The sequence below is a fragment of the Hermetia illucens genome, chromosome 5 (genome assembly GCF_905115235.1).
Source record: "Hermetia illucens chromosome 5, iHerIll2.2.curated.20191125, whole genome shotgun sequence".
NCBI lineage: Eukaryota > Metazoa > Arthropoda > Insecta > Diptera > Stratiomyidae > Hermetia > Hermetia illucens.
Genome location: NC_051853.1, coordinates 47,284,977 through 47,304,368, shown reverse-complemented (window position 1 = coordinate 47,304,368; position 19,392 = coordinate 47,284,977). Strand labels below are relative to the sequence as shown.

The 19,392-nt window shown below is 38.8% G+C and overlaps 1 protein-coding gene across 7 annotated transcripts in view; it reads left to right on the top strand.

The window, feature by feature from the left end:
• LOC119656787 (anoctamin-4) overlaps positions 1–19,392 on the top strand; it is a 58,759-nt gene that overhangs the window by 31,479 nt on the left and 7,888 nt on the right. For 5 of the 7 annotated variants that reach the window (XM_038063387.1, XM_038063383.1, XM_038063379.1 and 2 more), the window contains 10 exons: positions 15,485–15,724; positions 15,795–15,955; positions 16,021–16,189; positions 16,322–16,395; positions 16,475–16,633; positions 16,692–16,852; positions 16,907–17,139; positions 17,247–17,871; positions 17,934–18,139; positions 18,212–18,340. In XM_038063387.1, the coding sequence (XP_037919315.1) occupies positions 15,485–15,724; positions 15,795–15,955; positions 16,021–16,189; positions 16,322–16,395; positions 16,475–16,633; positions 16,692–16,852; positions 16,907–17,139; positions 17,247–17,871; positions 17,934–18,139; positions 18,212–18,340 (2,157 nt within the window). Of the gene's footprint in view, positions 1–491; positions 742–8,250; positions 8,436–15,484; positions 15,725–15,794; positions 15,956–16,020; positions 16,190–16,321; positions 16,396–16,474; positions 16,634–16,691; positions 16,853–16,906; positions 17,140–17,246; positions 17,872–17,933; positions 18,140–18,211; positions 18,341–19,392 lie in introns of those variants that run through there. The other 2 variants (XM_038063385.1, XM_038063384.1) reach the window with 2 other exon arrangements.

The window sequence follows — 19,392 nt, the reverse complement described above, 5'->3', positions numbered from 1 at the left end:
CACAGCTGAAGCGGCGAGCGGCGGTTTCCGACTTGCTTTACTATTTCAGTTTAAGGTATGAATTTCAACGAACATAAGAAGCCATAAATTAATCTTAACTTCTTCCTCTATTCTTCTGCCAAAAAGAAACTATTTTTATTTTATATCTTAAGAAAGAGAGATCTTTTCTTTCTTGTTATATAACCTTGCTTATAATCACTTCCCTTTAGGTTCGCTTTTAATTCGTAGCCCATCAACTTCTATATTATGTTCTGTGCATTACCCTCTGATTTCTATAGCATGAATATTGCATCCTCCTCAAAAGTTATCCACTTCAAATACAATTGCATTAAACTTTTCCATCTTTTTAAATATCGGATTTTTTTATCTCAGTGGGATTGAAGAACTATATTTTCCTATGAGTCAAACTTTTCAAGCTTCCAGTTTGAATTTCGATAGTGGAAACTCCATACATACTCTGGTAGGCATCACCAGGGTGTGTTTCTAACGAGCAGTAGAGGCAGAGTTGGATAAGGAATTATGTAGACAAAACATTTAGATTCTCTGTTGAATGATGGTGTTATTAGTTGAAGAACAGTGGCCGTGTAGAGTTAGGTGTATTCGGAATGGAACAGTTTTGAACGTTGTAAAGATAATTAACTTTCGGTAGTGGCAAGGTGGTTTTCATTGCTAGGAGGCTCTGGTGCTGTGAAAAACTTTGAGGAAACTGGAATGGGGCGAACGTCCTGTCACGAGAATTGTGTAATTAGGTTTAATTGATGTCATAATGGATTACATTATTATATTCTGAAAGTTTGCTTTAACCCATAGTGCTCTAAGTATATATCTTTACAACTTAAATAGAATGATTCACATATTTTCAGTAGCGGGAGTATAATTGAACTTTTTATCTGGCTATGTTTTTGTGTTGCTTTACATGAATTTCGAAGAAAGTGCTGCCTATGGTGACGCAAGGCATGATAATATGCATATTATCATGCCATGAACGGTTGTCAGTCAAAAATGATAACATAACTTCGCTATGTACATCATATATAATTTATCGGTTTGGAAGTATGGAGCAGTCATCCTAGCTTGGGGGAAATTCACTACATTCTTCTATTTGAGATTGCATGCCAATGAGATATTAGATATATATACGAATATGCGAAATGTCTTCTCATGTTTTAATACAGTAGGGACCAAACTTATTCGCGCATTGATCAGGTATTCAGAGTAAAATACGGGTAGTGATAATCAAATATATGATATATATATAGCTTATGATAATCTCTAGGACAATTTGTAATTCATTTTTTAAGGTTTTGTCCGTCTGTCACACGCACTTTTCTCAGAAACGGCTATATCGATTGACACGAAATTTGGACCTGCAAACCCCCAGATATGCAGGAGTGATATCCTTCTACGTTGAGATTTAGGGGGGAGGTCTCCATACATGTATCATTTTTTCACCAAATATGGTCATGTGGGGTATCAAATGAAAGGTCTTAATTAGTACTTTTCGAAGCCGTTTTGAGATTTGTTAGAAAGGCGGGGAGTGGGAGGGGTGGAAAGTGATGATTTCTTTAACGGACCCATTCTCAGAAACAACCCACCAGAAGAATCTGAAAAAAATCATGAAGCTGCCTGTATATGGTGCCCAGGCCTCAAAATACTCTGCATATCGATATCTGTTCAAATTAAGGTAATAATAGTATATTACCATATTTTTGGGAAAATTGAATAAAGCCCCCCTTAAGTTTATCTCAGAGTTATAAAAGTTGGTAGTAGTATAAAATATAATATGAAGCATATTATCCCCAAGTTTGATCAAAATCATACTATTAGTAACAAAGTTACAGTAGCTCAAAGTTGTTTTTACCGTGTAAATTTACAACCCGAAGTACTAAATCTGACATGCTAAATGCATATTCTTAAATTCTTAGCTAGAGTATTGAATGTTTCTAGACTTACTCCATGTTTTGGTAAATTCACTGATAAACCTAGAGAGGATATCGACCTCACAAGGTAATAGCCATGTCCCGTGAAGGACGATGTGAAGGTGTGATTAACGCTAGGAATTAGTCATCACAACACACTTAACATTACAACATCACAACACTACCGCATCACCACCCACTAGAAAAGTGATAATGATATTACTCCTCTGGTGTAATATCTTTTGTTAATTCCGTAACTATCTAATACCACATTACAAAACATAACCGAGTAATATGGTAATGTATCGTTCAATACATCACACCATTCTTCCTAGTACAAGTGGCGAGAACTGATAGCTTTGAAATATTTGGATTCTTTACAATGCCGAGCAAAGTAATAGAAAATGCATATATTTCTAAGTGATAAATAAAGTTCGTTTATAAAAATCATGATTTGTAAGGCCGTAGGGAGAGCTTGAACTCATAGCTACTCCTTTTTACAAACAAATTCATCATCATCATCAACCGGTATCCGGTCTAGGCCTGCTTTAATAAGGAACTCCAAACATCCCGGTTTTGCGCCAAGGTCCACCAATTCGATATCCCTAAAATCTGCCTGGCGTCCTGGCCAACGCCATCGGCCCATCTCAGGTAGGGTCTGCCTCGTCTTCTCTTCTACCATAGATATTTCCCTTATAGACTTTTCGGGTGGGATCTCTCAAACGCGGCCAAGAATTCGCAATTCTTCTTGCTAAGAACCCAAGGCTGCGAGGAATATATGAGAACTGGCAAGATCATTGCCTTGTACAGTAAGAGCTTTGACCCTATCGTGAAAGTTTCAAGCGGAACAGTTTTTATAAGCTGAAATAGGCTCTGTTGGCTGCCAACAACCGTGCGCGGATTTCATCATCGTAGCTGTTATCAGTTGTAATTTTCCACCCTAGATAGGAGAAATTATCAACGGTCTCAAAGTTGTATTCTTCTATCTTTATTCTTCCCGTTTGACCGTCTGGCCGTTTGGCGATTTGATGTTGTTGGTTGGTTGGTTTTTGGTGCTGACGTTGCCACCATATATTTTGTCTTGCCTTCATTAATGTGCCGCCTGCTCCATCTGGATAAAGGCAGTTTGTACGTCTCGGATCGTTCTTCCCATGATGTCGATATCGTCAGGCCACTAGTTGGGTGGACTTAAAGAGGATCGTGCTTCTCGCATTTACCTCAGCATCATGGGTCACTTTTTCCAGGGCCAGGTTGAAGATCATGCATGATTGGGCATCCCCTTGTCGTAGATCGTTGTTGATGTCGAATGGTCTTGAGAGTGACCCTGCTGCTTTTATCGCCTCGCACATTGATCAGGGTCAGCCTAGCCAGTCTTATCAATTTCGTCGGGATAATAAATTCTCTCATGGCCGTGTACAGTTTTACCGTGGCTATGCTATCATAGGCGGCTTTAAAGTCTATGAAGAGATGGTGCAACTGATGTCCATATTCCAACAGTTTTTCCATCGTTCACCGCAGAAAGAAAATCTGATCTGTTGCTGATTTGAGTGAAGTGAGTGAAGCCTCTTTGGTATGAGCCAATGTTCTGGGCGTATGGGGTTATCAATCTAGCAAGATAGCGGAGAATATCTTATAGGTGGTACTCAGCAAGGTGATACTTTTATAATTGCTGCACTGTGTGGTATCTCCATTTTTATGTATGGGACAGATAATACCGCTTTGCTAGTCGTCAGGCATTGATTCGCTGCCTCACACCTTGAACACAAGTTGATGAACTATTTGGTGTAATTGGTCGCCTCCTTATTTAACCAATTCGGCTGTAATTCAATTCGATGTACAATAAAATTTTTATTTTCGCAAATAAGTACTCGTTTCGGGAGCTACTTATTGCCTGCTGAGTATCTAAGTACAACACCAAAATCACAGTCTAGCCAATACAAAAGCAACGCACTGAGCTCCTAAAACTATGATCATGGAAAAATTTACAACAAATGAATGGAATCTTTTTGATCTGCAGGATTTACTCGCTTGCTGCTTGAGAATATTTCTCGTATATGATCCTACCGGTAGCGCTACACTTCAGAAATTAAGAGGACTTTCCACAGTCAGCATTTGCAATTTTCTCATCTCTCAAAGTTCCATGTCGAATTTTGCAAAAGTTCTTTTTAAGGCTTTGTATGAAACAAAACCTTATTTTTTTAAAACGAGTCGATGTCTGCCTGTCCGTCTGTCTGCCACATCCGATTTATTCGCTAAGGGCTGGACAGATGTCACGAAAACTGGTTAGAGCGTGTGGTCTGCTATTCCCTTTACGTACAGCAAGTGTGTTTGTGAGTCTGCATTTTTTTTTCACAGAATGTAGCTGTGTGGGGTATCAAATGAATGGCTCAGCTAGTACTTTTTGAAACTGATGATATTTTTGATAGTGGGTGAAACTTAGGGGAGTGAGGGCCTCAAAATATGACCCTGAAAAAGTGTAACTGGTCTCGTTCTCAGAACCTATCCAACCGAAAAATCTGGAAAAAATCACAGTGGTGTATCCAAACGAAATCTAGACCTCAAAATACATCCGGTTCGGATATCTGCACAAATAAAGTGAATAATGGTATATTTCCACATTTTAGAAATTTTGCCAATTAAAGTCATGCTATAAGTACGGCAGTGTGGATAACATAAGGCATAACTCTGCGAAGCTTGAAGGAAATCCAACTATTATTAACAAAGTTATTGAAGGTGAAACTTTTACATTTTGTGTGAATTTCATGCATTCTAAAACGAGTATGACGTATATAACACATCAGTTCGTCAATACCACAACAAAGTGAGCTTACGTGAATGGGGGATCGCGGGGAAACATTTCATTTTAGCTTTTTAATCGTTTATATGTTAATATCAATTACTCGAGACAGACATATGTATGTCAAGTTTGGGGTAGTGCCTAATTCACATAAATATATTTGTACATTGAACAAGCGGTATAAAATATATGTACTTTATATTCACATATGTGTACTTTTATGCTTGAAGTTAATCGAAAATAGGTGTACGATCAATTTATGTACGTGCATGTATAAGTATAGTATTCGGTAATAGGCAATGTTTGTTTAGGGTGAGCATAACATCTACGCCTGTAATATGTAAATATTTCTTGTAGTTTGGAAAAAATATGAAGAAATACTTGGGGTTTTTAGCCATATACGAATGGAAAAATGTGCGTAGAAAGTTTCTCACATAAGATGAACACAAAGCCTTTATACCTGAAGCGCCAGATTCTGGTATTCCGACTTCTTTAAAAATTTTTTTTGTGAAAGCAAGTCAGTAAATTTCATACAGGTCAACTAACAAGAAGACGCAAAACAGCACTTTTTCATATGAATTGTATTTGTGTCACCACATTTTTTCGGATACTTTTTTGAAGTTGCTCGGCCATTAATAATTTGAATTGCTTGATTCTTTTTAAGATTTTGTTTGCGAAACAAAACCTTATTAAAACCGGTTCAATGTCTGTCTACCCGTCTGATTGACACCAAATTTTGTGAAAAGGTGGGAACTGTGAACGCCTACAGTAAGTTACATTTTTCTACATTGAGTTTAAGGAAGAGTCCTCATACATGCAAAAGGGAGTTGGGTACTAAATGAAAGGTATCGATTAGTACTTTTCGAAGCCATTCTTAGTTTTGATATTTGTTAGAAAGGCGGGCAGTGCGGGGGGTTGAAAAGAATGATTTTTTTAACGGACCCTTTCTCGGAAAATACCCAACTGAAAAATCTGAACAAAATCATGAAGCTGCCTCTATACGGTGTCCAGGTCTCAAAATACTCTCCATATCGATATCTACTCAAATTAAGTTAATAATAGTACATTACTTTGTTTCTGGAGAAATTGACTAAAAACCCCCTTAAGTTTATCCTAGAGTCACAAGGATTTACAATAGTCTAGACTATGGTGGTAGCATGATACCCCAATCAAAATCGTATTATTATTAATAAAGTTACAGTAGCTCAAACTTACTGCAACTGAAAATACTAAATATCAATATCACATTAAATTGTATAGTTTGAAATGCTAAATATACATATACATTTCGGGCTATTCACTAATGGGATAGTTCTGCACTCAACTCACACTTACATAAGAAACAAACAAAATCTTTCATAGCTGAAGCGTCTAGATTCCGGTTTCCTGACTTGTTTGTTATTATTCCCTAGATTTGTCTTTGAGACACTACATTTAAACTTAAGAAGATTTTATCTTCAAAATAAAAGAAATCGCAAATGAATATGTTATTTCAGTTCTGAAAAATCACAATTTTAAGGGCGTCATCCCGTGTGTCGGATCCGCGGAATCGCATTTGTCAATTGTATTTAGTTATAGTGTAGAATATATGGGCAAAGTGATTTTTTGATATTCGGAGTCGTTCGGAAATTATAGTGTTGAACACGTGATAAGTCATATGCCAAATTTATGTCGATCGCCGTAATAAAGCGGGTATTTGTCGGTCCGAATGACGTTCGAATGACTTTACTAAAAGGACAAGAATTGAAGCCAAGGCTGTGCATGTGTTTTTGTAGAAACCTAAGGCTTATGGACTAGGTATAACAGATTAATAATCAGTTAAAATTTTATGGCTACAAATCATATTCTACTTTTTAAATGCGTTTTTCTCAAAACTGCATACTGAAAATGTGCTGCCACCATAGTCCAAAATCTATTCAACGAGGGGTAGGTAGGTAGGTATCAGTGGCCGCTCCGAGGAGCCCAATTAGCGCTCTAAATATATGGTGAAAAATTTATATCTTTATCCAGTTCTTCACAAAAAATTTCTAAAAAAAAGCGAAAAAACGACCTTCACATGGGATGACCCCCTTAAAAACACTACTAAATGCGCTCTGAGTGTGAAAAGTGCCTTTAAAGTGAAGTCAACACTATAAAACTGCTTGTTTTGGATAATATATCATTCTATCGCTGTAGACCAGCAATAGCCAAGAGCAAATCCATTTAATTAATTTCTTGGCTATATTTCGATTCTGCAAAGATTACAGTAAATACGGATCTGATGATATGTGATCTTGAACTACGCGGTGGATGTATTAAAATTTCTTGGCAAAGCTTTCTCTTTTTCTGCCAAAAAATTGAAAATTCATATTCGTTAGTACTTATATTTTTTCTCGCATAAGGTGTTGAAGGTAGAGATTAGAATAAATAGCCACGTGGTAAACCTTCACAATGAACAACTCTAATCCTATCTGACTGAGTATTTAGATTTATTTGTCTTGAAATCAAGGGAACCTTAACTATTATTTGTAGATTCTCAGACTCAATCAAAACTCAACAACTTCCGTGCATTTTGAATGTGATCTATATATTGTTCTGATAGTGTGCCTCCCAAAGATTCAAATTTTTATATAAAGATGTGGTTAAATTGTCTCCACGAAGCCCGTGACTTATTTTCAATAATTAATTTGCCACATTGAATTGTTTCTTTGGCATCGGAGTTTTCAGAATGATAGCAATAACAACATCAATCATTTATGTACTGCAGATTTCTATAAAGGTCTTTATCATAGACAACCCGTACTTTGTTACGTATCTTTTATTAATTGAAGCTATTTGAAGCTTTAGGTATGAATATTTTTTTTTGATCGTCACCAAATTTTCAAATTCGAATACGATTTTGAAGAATATTTTATTTTTGCCACATCAGATTAATTGACCGCAATCAAACGTTTGATTAGTATTATCCGCTGAGTGCAACCATTTAATCTTGACCACAACCAGAAACGCTTTACGCGGGTGACCCCTGTACCATTTTTATGCAATAAACTTTATATTATTCAATTAGTCTGTTAATATTCTATACTGAATCATATTTATGATAGAAAAGTAGCTGGTTCTTATCGTTCGCACTTCTTCCCACTAGAAGAATATAATAACTTAATCTGAAATTGACTGAAAAACAACGAATTAATGACATAGAGAACACTCAAAACACTGCAACTCACGGCAAACACTACAGATAGCTACGTTTCAAATATTAAAATAAATTTTCATTTTATCGAGAAATTGAATGAATCCGAATAACGAAATTAAGTATGAATAACTCAGCTCCATGTTTTGGATACCACAGAATATCACCGTCCATTTACCTCATAATGAAAACTAAATGCATCGTGCGAGAAGGAAAATTTTGCAGAAATGTCGAACACCATATCGTCAAATGGAATAACAATAACATATTGTAAAAAAATTTACATTTATTTATGTTATGCTTTTGCAACGTCTTCCTAATTATAGAACGCTCTAACCGGCAAGAAAGTTCCCACTCAAATGTAGTGGCCGAAGGGAAACAGTGCTTATCTGATCGCGTTGCCGAAAACATGTCGTTAATTAGATTTCCATATAGTGTTTAGTGAATAAATGTAGAAAGTATCTGCGCCGCGATGGGAGACAATACATTTATGAAAGATGATAATTTAGTAGAGTTACAGTGCAAGTGTGGAAGGTATCATACCGGTGTAAGTGATTCACTAAGAGAGTTCTCTCCCATATGTGCTTTCTTATCCGATTCGTCATCTCTGGATCTTTTTAGTTAACTATTTGCGTAGAGGTAAATTCAGCATATGAAATGTGACACAGACAAAGATTCTACATTATTTGACTAAATGGTTCGCCGCATCTTTATGTGGAAAGAAGATTTTAATAAAGCGCATGTAGATATGTGTCTAGTAACTTGCTTTTGTGGATGCGATCTAAAAAATGTAATGTTAGTTAGGAAACTACAAATTAGTGTTACCTAAAAAATATCCCTATTACGTCCTAAAATTTGTCAAATGCCGGTTTGTGATGTGTAGAGTTGATGAAGCTGGAATCGTCAATCTTAATCCAACCGTTCACCATATTCCTAAGGGGATTTCTTCAAATTATAAAAAAAAACACCCTGTGCCGTAGTCTTCTTAGAACCAGCATTCAACCTATGTTTACCATTCAATTTAGCAAACAAATTTGCTCACATCATTTCTGCGACAACTTCGATGTTTCCCTCCACACGTTGTTTTATATCAAACTTAGAACAGGTGAAATTTGATAATATTGACTGTAAAGTAATACTTGAGTTTCTTATGGCGTTTTAAATGAATTGTTACTCATGAGGGTTGCTAAATTTATGATAAATATGAATTGATTCAGCTGCGATAAATTACCAAGTCCATTAGATGGTGCGGGTTAGAATCCCAGATTCTATTGTTCACTCAAAAGATAATTCACACCTTATTATCAATTCACATATCATATTGTGCTCTCCTACACATCTCAAGGTGCTTCGAGACAAGTATGAACACGATTCAAATATGTTCCACGTTCGTGGTGCATTAAGTAACATTTAATATTTTTTACTTTGGAACTCATCTTGTACTGCACTTCAAGATTAGTTATGAATGAAGTAATGCTGTTCGTCGTAGACTACAGTTCGTTTCGGACCCTTAGCTTCCCGAATTCATTGCCTCAGTCACCTCTGTTTAACGACTATGCCCATCAGTTCCTTATAATTAATAATGAAGCCTTCGGTTTGATATATTATTTTACGTTTGTCCTCAATTCCTTTATCGTGTAACTTTTTATAGCTGCCACTTACTCCTAATGGGGCGATGTGGTTCACTGAAATATGGTTCACCTCCCCCTAGAACTTCCCGGGACGCTTGCACTCCTCCACGGGTTTATGTTATGTGATAGTGGACTCCACCGTCTAAGTTAGCCAGCAAGTTATGGGATAACTGCCTTTTCACGTTTTAGGCAACGCCTCCTAAATAAACAAATTGTTCAACACATTCGATGCTCTGCTTATAAATGCAGATAGGAACACTGAAAACCTTGGTTTTGTTGGTGCGGTGGTCCAGAGCCATGTGGTCAAGGTACCATGAGCTGTTGAGAGAGCAAGCAGATATCATCAGCGCAGTGGAAATGTCTGTGGAAAGATCCTGCAGTCCATTTGAATCCTTTAAGTCCTCCGGATAAGGCAGCATGAAGAACTTCACCGACAACAAGAACAAATAATATTAGTGACAAGATACAACTCTGATGGACTCCTCTTTACGTCGCTAATTCTTCTGGGACTTTACCTCGATGCAGCACGCAGGTCTAAACTCCGCGCTGTTCCAAAATGATTCGTAGTGTGTTAATGTAATCAATGCAGGAGGATCCTGAGTGGAAATCAACCTGTTCTCTGCCGATCAAGCTTTCGAGATGTTCTTTGATGCGTTCCAGGGTAATTTTAGCTAATATCCCTACGACGGCATTGAGTACGCAAATACCTTTCAATCTTGGAATCTTAACGATCATCCCTTTCTTTCACTTTCTGGGAAAAGTCTCGAGTTCCCAAAATTTCCGTACGAGTGCAGCGATGAATAACTCTGCGGGTAGATCGTCGAGCCCAGCAGCCTAATTCCGTTTGAGTCCGAGTTGATTTTTTCTCTATTTAGAGAAGCAGCTCGCACTCGCTTGCTACGTTGGCTAACCATTTCATCCACAAAAGGCTGAATTCCACCAGATGAAATATGGCTAAGAATGGTATGGTTCTGAAATCATTGCGATCTGAAAATTCACTTTTATCATAGCGCACAATACGTTGAACTTCCCGGGATTCTGCACGGCATCGGAACTCGAGCGTGTCATGCTCGCCAGCACTCGCAGCGATCAATAAAGCCTTGACTCCCTTCCGTTCATCGATCTGCTTCCAAAATTCTGCAGTCAGAGATCTTGTGACGCCCATTCAGAACGTGGCGGGCGACCTACCTAGCACCCGGAAAAGAGCATTTTTGGTGGCAGCCGAATGTTCAACGATATTTTCAATTAAAAAGATGGCTTTCGCACAGTCTAGAAATATCTGAAACTTATTAGCGGTCGATATTCAATTAACGGGTCGCAGCTCTCTTGGGCCCAGAATGGACAGCTTATATCGCTGGTATTCAGGCTCGAGCTACAGATAGCGAACATTCTGGGAACCCTCGATACCATTGTCGAAGAACATGTTGCCGTGAGTTTGCGTTTTAGGACAAGTAGGGGAGACTTAGAGTGTACTCTTAAGCCCCAACTCACAGAGCTTGGCAATCCCCCTCCTCCCCGCAATTCGAATTGTATAGTGGACAAAGTCGGCTCTCCCGTATAGGCCAGTGCCAGTGTACGCATTTTTATGCGGCTGGCCAGTTCGTGTGGCCGCTCATCCCCCTCTATGTTTCTATGACTGGCAATCCAGAGGAGAGTAACTTCGAGCATGTCGTCCAAACTGTTTACTGCATCACTAGACTATCTCGCCAACCTGCGGAATGTCCACACAGAGTCGCAGGGCGCTCTGTCCTAGTTGGGTAGCCCACAGCAAATTCAACCTGAAGCTCAGTTTGTATGTCACATAGTCCCTTGGAAATGCCCAGAGCTTCGGAGGTACCTCGTCTACGATGCTAATCTGACCGCAAGGTGTCCAACATCCGAACTCACGAAGTCTAACGGCCTTGGATGGTACAGCGTGTTTAAGGTGGAAATCCAGGGGAACGAGATGTAGAAGCAGGATTGCAAAGCCTCAGTTTTGATCTGAAAATTTGAATCTTAGAGAACTTAGTTGTATTATATTTCTTGCTTAGAGTCTGTCGCTGTACATTAAGATGGAACGATCCATGGCTTCTCCATAATAGGAAAAAGGAGGGTAGCTTCTTAGCTTGTTGAGCTTCTCGACGGGTCAGACCAGTGCTACAACATTCACGCTGCACTGGAAGCCGAGTCAAAGCTATTTAGCTGCTCGCCGTTGTTCCCGTGTTTGCCACGGCACCTGGCTAGAGCTATAGCGCCCCACGTTGCTCTAACCCGTAAATCGCGATTATCCAGTTGCGGCTAGAATCCCATAACATATGGTACATCTAGAGAAGACCCATTTTTCTTACAAAGGTTCTTTTGCGGGTGTAGAAAGCTATACAGGCATTCTTAACCCTCCAATACTTCGGCGCCACCCTGCGACGTTCCTCTGTTCACAGCTCCGATTACGTAACTTCTTTCCAGATCAGGTTGAATTTGGATTGTTTCTTAGATACTATCCAATCCAAAGGCTTCCCTCCAAACTCTATTTTGATTAAGTTTTCCTGGATTGCTTTTGTACTAACGTTGTTGAATGCTGCCTCTATATTCAGGAAGGCAACTAAGGTATATTCAGAGTGAAATTATGCGGTGTTTCCAACGATTAATTAATAATAAAATTAGTAATAAAAAACTTGTTGTTTTTTTTTCGTTGGTGTGGGTGGGTTGGTGGGTGGTAACAAGCTTGTTAGCACTGATGAAGGGAACAAGTGGTTCCCGAAATATCGGTATTTGCAAGAATAAATACCCACACCAACGAAAAAGAAACAACAAGTTTTTTATTACTTCAATTAAGGTATATTGCTTGTAGTGTAGCGACCGTTAAGTCTCTATAAGCCCCGACATAACCCTGTTTCTGGTGCATCACCGGCATTATGCTATCTGGACCCTGAGATTTATATGCAGAGAAGATATTTATAGTATAGTTGATTTTATAATCCCACGCATCTGGGGCTCCAAGGCTACACTCCAAGGAGACTTTTGACTCCTCTTCGCTGGCGGAGAAGTGGACTAGGGACTCCAGGATCTTACCAAAAGATTCCGACTTTGTAAGAAAGGATTGGCCCCTACGTTCCTTAGCCTGAATCTTACTGAGCCTCGCAAACTCGCTGGTGCTTTCAATGTTTTGGCAATAGTTCAGCCAGGCCCGCTTTATGGCAGCTTCAATTGCCAAGTCTTAGCTCGTCAGGCGATCCTTGTATGATTTCCAGTATTTGTGCCTGTTGCATATGTTAAAAACTTCCTTGGTAAGCTTCCTGAGTTTGGACAAATCTTCACTCCACGACGGTAGCAATGTCTTTTTGCTGCATTTTACAGGGCACGAGATTTTCGACTCCAGTTCGTTTGTTAGCATTTCGCGCATCGGAGAGTTTGTTCTTAATAACTTGATCAAACTTCCTCCAGTCGATCCTTCTGGAGTCCCTGAAAGAATGGAGGAACTCTACAGCGAAATTTAAAATGAAAAATATCCAAATATGATCTGAGAAGGATCTCTAGCCAAACACTCTCCAGTTCTTCATACTGAAAGTCCCATTATTGGTTAGTAGCGTGATATCAAGTATCTTCTCAAAACCGTCGCACTTCTCCGAACTGGTTGAATCGAATTTTTGTACACTACCCCTCTTGCAGGCCCATAGGTTTGCGTTTATAATAAAGTGAAAAAAAAACTTACAATGCCTCGCATTTCCTTTGCAGCTTATTAATAGCTTGGCTTTTTTCACTGTGACGATGGACGTCAAACGTCGTAGTTCTTCTGGTAGAACTAACCGGTCGTGAGCCGTGTAAGCTATGGAGATGTATACACTCTCCCCTCCCGCCTGTTCCAGTTTGACCACGGTAAGGTCTCTGAAACTCAGGTCCGGATACAGGAAAACCTGCAGTCTCTTTCTGGCGACAATATATGTTCTAGGTCTGTCCGGATCAGTGTCCCTTGTGCTGTAGAATAAGTTTTAATATTTAATTTGAATCCCTTTAGTGGTTTGGTCTCGTCCGATCCAGGACTCGTGTATTAATGCAACGTCGATGCTTTTTTTTCGGAGGAAGACCAACAGATTAGCTGAGGCGTACTTCGAGTGTTGCAGATCTATGTACGCTACCCTTAGCATGACCTGCTTGTTCTCAGTCCCCAGTGGACCGTCGATTAGTACCTCCTCCGCTCGTTGGCGGCGTCGATTAGATCTTGATCATCTGACTCCAAATGGCACTTAATATTCCGCCTTACCGGAAGAATGCCGGAGGTACCGGATACCTCCAAGCATTCCTCATTTACTCGGAGTAGAAAAGATTAGCTGTTCACTAGGGGTTCTTCCTCCTTGCTCACCGCCCAGCCATCCATGGGGATCCTGAGGTTTTGTAGACGCAAGGATTGAATGAGCTTGAACTGCGGATCTTTGGCAAGCAGATGCAAGCAACCATTCTCCTAAGAATCTCGTGGTATGGGATGATCTTAAGCTTTACGTTCTACCAAACCTCGCTAATCTTACCGACACCCTAACCGAAAAAGTCTGGTGCTCGGATGTTATCGCGTAGAACCCACGGACCACCTGGAAGAAATCAAAGCAAGAAATACATTCGTTCCCAATTACCATCCAGGAAATGTCCGATGGCCATATCCACACCTGCGTCGGTTTACCGCTAGCGGAATTACCATGCACCAGGGCCACCCATAAATGATCCCTGCTCCGTCGCTGAAAGCGCGTACTCCCTCTGTTGCTGTTTCGCTGTTGAAAGGGGTTGTTTGGAGTCCGAGCTCTTGCACACTCCCCACTTCGTTTTCCAAACGTTCGTTGTCGATCGTCCCGATCGAATGTACCGGCCGCCTTACTCTTCTCAGTCTTACTTAAAATATGTATGGCCTTCTGGTACTGGCCCTTAAGTAGGGCTCCTGCGGACCTAGGCTTCTTCGTTCGGTTGCGTTGGCCAGCATTCGGTTTCGGGATTGGTGTACTATAGCTGATACACGTCCACTTGGATGACAGTGGTTTCCAAGCAACCCTAATTCGTCTGCCGCCTCGCCCCGGAAAGTCACTGTTGTTGGTTGCAGAACAACGATTCTGCAACTGGAACCGACTGCCCTTGAGGGCTACAACCTTCTGGCTGGATACCAACAGCTGGTCATCCGATAATAGACGTAGCGTCACCACCTCTTCTTTTTCTATCGCCAGTTTAATGAGCTTACTGCCAGGGCGGCCCTACACACTCTTGGCCCGTCCGAAGACACTTTTTTGTCAGCTACCGCAGGTAGTTCGTGTGAGGAGGCCGAGTTATGTAATCTTAATCTTAAGTATATTATAAAACCACGTTTTCTTGATTTATATAAAAGAAAGTTAGAAAGAAGCCAATATTTATCGCGACAAAACTCTCGGTTTAGTTAAGATTTGATGCAAAATCTAGATAAAAGTGTTTCCAGTTCATATGGAGAAATTAAGGATAAAAAAGAATTTCATCAATCTTTTCAGACAAACATACAATTGCATTTAATTTCAGACGTGTTGTCACGATTTAGGTGTTATGGTCACGTGCTGAAGAACAATAGTAATACTTTTTATCTATAAAAATATGGAAGTGAAATCTAAATATTTGAATTAAAATTGAGTAACTTAAGCTAAATATTCTGAGAGGTTGAAGTAGATTATAAGGAAGAAATTGTGGCTTCAAATGAGAGACATCTGGAAAAATATATTCTTCGCTATCGAATAATCACTGCATACGAAGTTTTGTTGTTCTTTGTTTCTAAGCATGTGGAATTGTTAGCTTTTGTTTCATGCTCGCCTAAATTTTCACAAAACCAAACGATATACATATTAGTAACTCAGAATACTTCGAGTAATATACATACAATTACGAATGAAGCTTATAAGCAAATCAAGCTTTTGTTTCGCTATTTTGTGACCTTTATAATAATGCTAAATACATTCTTAGTCTTCAAACATTTCATAACATTTTTTAGACATGGCGGCGTTTCGAAGATGGAGAAAGATCCGTCGATTTCATATTGGCGTTCCGTGGAAACGACATAAATCGAGATAACATTCGTACACGCCAAATATTTGAACGGAATCTAGAGAAAGAAGGACTACAATTGGAACGAGAGAAAACTCAAAAAATTCACTTCATCAAGATTCACGCTCCATTCGATGTCTTGTGTCGGTACTGTGAAGTCCTTAAAATGAAAATGCCAATAAAAAAGGTGAGTTTCTATACGTCCTTCTTGCAGATCAATGGAGCTTAATCAAATATTTTCTTATTTACGTTTGCAGCTTAGGGAACAGGACAGTATTTGCCAGCCAGAACTGCGAATTATGAAAGAGATGAAATCGTTCTTTGGTCGACCTTTTAAGTTTGTGAAATTAGATCGAAATATATTTCCAGAAAGGGATTATTCTCTAATGTTAGAATATTCTAGAAATTATAATTTCTTGTAAGTCAAAGAAGAAGTTCACAAAGAAAAGGAGAACAATTTATTCCCTTACTAAACATTTTTAGATTTGACGCCGAAAACCCCAATTTCTTCAATGCAGCAACACGAAGTAACATTATAAACTTCATACTAGAGAGACAACGGTTTAGTGAAGATGCAGATAACCATACAGACATAGGAATTAACAAATTAATTGAAGATCAGGTTTACGAAGCGGCTTATCCCTTGCATGATGTAGGTTTTGTCAATAGATCATCAATTTTTCACGGCTACGAGCTTTCATTTGAATGGAATCATCTAATATTGATTTTTTTCAAAAGGAAGCATTATGGCTTTTTATAAGTAAGCAATTCCTTTTTTCTCTAGGGGGACGGCATAGCACCAGGGAGTGAAAGATATATATTGCTGAAAGAATGGGCTTCAATAAGGAAATGGATTAAGTGAGTGGTTGGCAAACTTCTTAAGCTTTGAACCTCTTATGATCTTTTCATAACTTTCTTTTCCCTGTATCTTCCTTAGGCATCAGCCGTTAGATAACATAAAGGAATACTTTGGCGTGAAAATAGCTCTATATTTTGCATGGTTAGGATTTTATACACATATGCTTATTCCAGCGTCAATTGCAGGGTTAATATGTTTTTTCTATGGACTGGTTAATTTAGGGTCGGATAAAATGAGGTAATATGAGTGATGTTTTTTAGATAACCGCTCTCAACGCTATCTTTTTTTATTGCAGTGATGAAATATGTAGTAAGAATAATACAATATTAATGTGTCCACAATGCAATGCCAAATGCGACTACTGGTACCTAAATGAGACTTGCATTTACTCGCGCATTAGTTCCCTTTTTGATAATAACCTCACCATTTACTTCGCCGTTTTTATGTCTTTTTGGGGTAATTCCAGATATTTGTCATTCTTCCAAGTTCTTACATGGTTTATATTTGCAGCAACTCTTTACCTGGAGTTATGGAAACGTTACTCAGTAAATTTGATACATCGGTGGGGTCTGACTGACTATTGTCATCGAGCGGAACATCCTCGGCCGCAGTATCTAGCTCAATTCCGCACACAAAAAAAGACCAAATTCAACGAAATACATAGAATATTGGAACCAAACGTGCCTTTCTGGAAAGTCAAATTTCCAAGATATCTGATAAGTTATTCGATAGTGTTTTTGTTTGTAAGTACGGATACACGAATTTTGCCGGTTATTTCTCGATTAAATGTTTCAAATATGAACATAAATTTCATTTCACACTTTTTGTTCATCTACATATGTTTGTTTAGATATGCCTTGCAATTGCCGCCGTCTTCGGTGTTGTTGTTTACAGAATGTCGACAAATACCTCGCAAAATATCTATGGGAACACAGACTCAATGTCATACAAAATCATGGTACTACCAGCGACAGCAGCTGTAATAAACTTGGTTGTTATTACAATTTTAAATTACATTTACGACTATTTGGCTGTGTTTTTAACTGATATCGAATATCGGCGGACACAAACTGAATACGATGAGAGCCTCACTTTGAAGATATATCTGTTCCAGTTCGTCAACTACTACAGCTCCATATTTTATATAGCCTATTTCAAGGGAAAATTCGTAGGATATCCAGCCAAATATAATAAAATTTTTAGCTTCCGTCAAGAAGAATGTAGCCCCGGCGGCTGTCTGATGGAGTTATGCATTCAACTTGTGATCATTATGGTTGGTAAACAAGCTATAAATGCCGTTATAGAGATGGTGATACCATATCTGAAAAAAACTTTCAATTCTGTGACGAGTAAAATCGGTTTGTCATCAGAACGGGGTGAAAATTTCAAGTTAATATCATGCAATCAGTGGACACAGGATTATAATCTAGTTCAATGCGACTCAAGGGTGCTGTTTGAGGAATATTTGGAGATGGGTAAGCAACCGAATAATTTATTATCTAATTTTAATTATCAAACGGTCCTTTTACTTTTACAGTCATTCAGTATGGTTTCATCACCCTGTTCGTTGTTGCGTTTCCGCTAGCACCACTATTCGCGCTTTTCAATAATGTGCTGGAAATGAGATTGGATGCAAAGAAATTTTTGATGTTTTATAGACGTCCAGTAGCGCAACGAGTCAAGGACATTGGCGTATGGTACTATATTATGTCGATTATCGGAAAAATATCTGTCGCATCAAGTGTAAGTTAATTGATTACATAACGTTTCAACAGGAAATTTAATTCCAAGATTCATATATTGTCTACTTTGCAGGCTTTCATTATTGCCTTTTCATCGAACTTCATTCCTCGACTTGTATACGCGGCCGTCAATTATAAACAAAAACGTCCGATGGAGTTCCTAAATTTCACATTGGCTTATTTTGATACAAAAGATTTTCAGGTAAGTTCAATCAAAATCTTATGGAAGAAAACTCTTTTGCGTTGAAACTTTCCTTTTTCTGCTTTATGATGATTTATCTCATAACCGAACATAGGGTTCAGTTGTTAGCGCTGTGAGTTGTGTCAAAGAATTTATGAAAATTTATAAATTGGTATGGGTCGAGTCGTAGTCACGATCAAGTTTCCATCGCCCGCTGGAACATAATGCTAAAACTAAAGTAGAAACGTAGGCACTTAGGAGAAAGCGCTCTGTAATTGTTTTTTATTTCTCCCATGCTTCCCATATTTTCCCCTATTTTATTAGCGTACCTTTTTTAGCAAGGTCATTCCGCAGTTTCCTTTACCGTGATGTAAAGTTACTTGCCTCCCTTCTTTGATGATACATATGTTTTCCGCTGCATCCAAAAGGTGTGTTTTCCGCATCCGCTTTATAATATTCACGTTGTCCATCGTTACGGTATGTCCCTCTTCCACCATATGCCTTGCTACCATTGACTTGATGTTTCGAGGGTCATCGCTTTTTCGTTTGGTGCCTGGTTAGCTTTTTAGTCTAACCAATATACAAACACTTTTTCACATTCTGGGCAGCTAACCTTTCGCTTATCAAGGGGGATAACGGATTCTCCATTGCAGTTCCTGAAGTGGTTTTGTAAAATTGCTCTCTACAGATGAAGTAGTTCTCATTCATGCAGAGAGCTGCTAATTTTGCATAGATTTTCGCCTTTTTCCTCTCGTTAAGTTCCACACTTTGTTCCGTTAGCCAATCATCGAGTTTCCATATAGCTTCTTTGGTTGGTATGTTCGGATATAAGGCTTTTACATCGAATGATATGAGACAGTCGCTTTCCTGCAGGTTTTTGTGTACAGCAAGTTTCTCCACTAGCTCCAAGCTATTCTTTACTGAATACTTGCTGTGATAATTTTCGAGGTTGCTGATTTCTTTCATAAGCCACTTCGCATTTTTATAGGTTAGAGAGTTGGTGTCCGCTACGATTTCTCGTGTCTCATTACCTTGCTTATGGATTTTTGGCTGGAACCTCATTTTCAATAAAG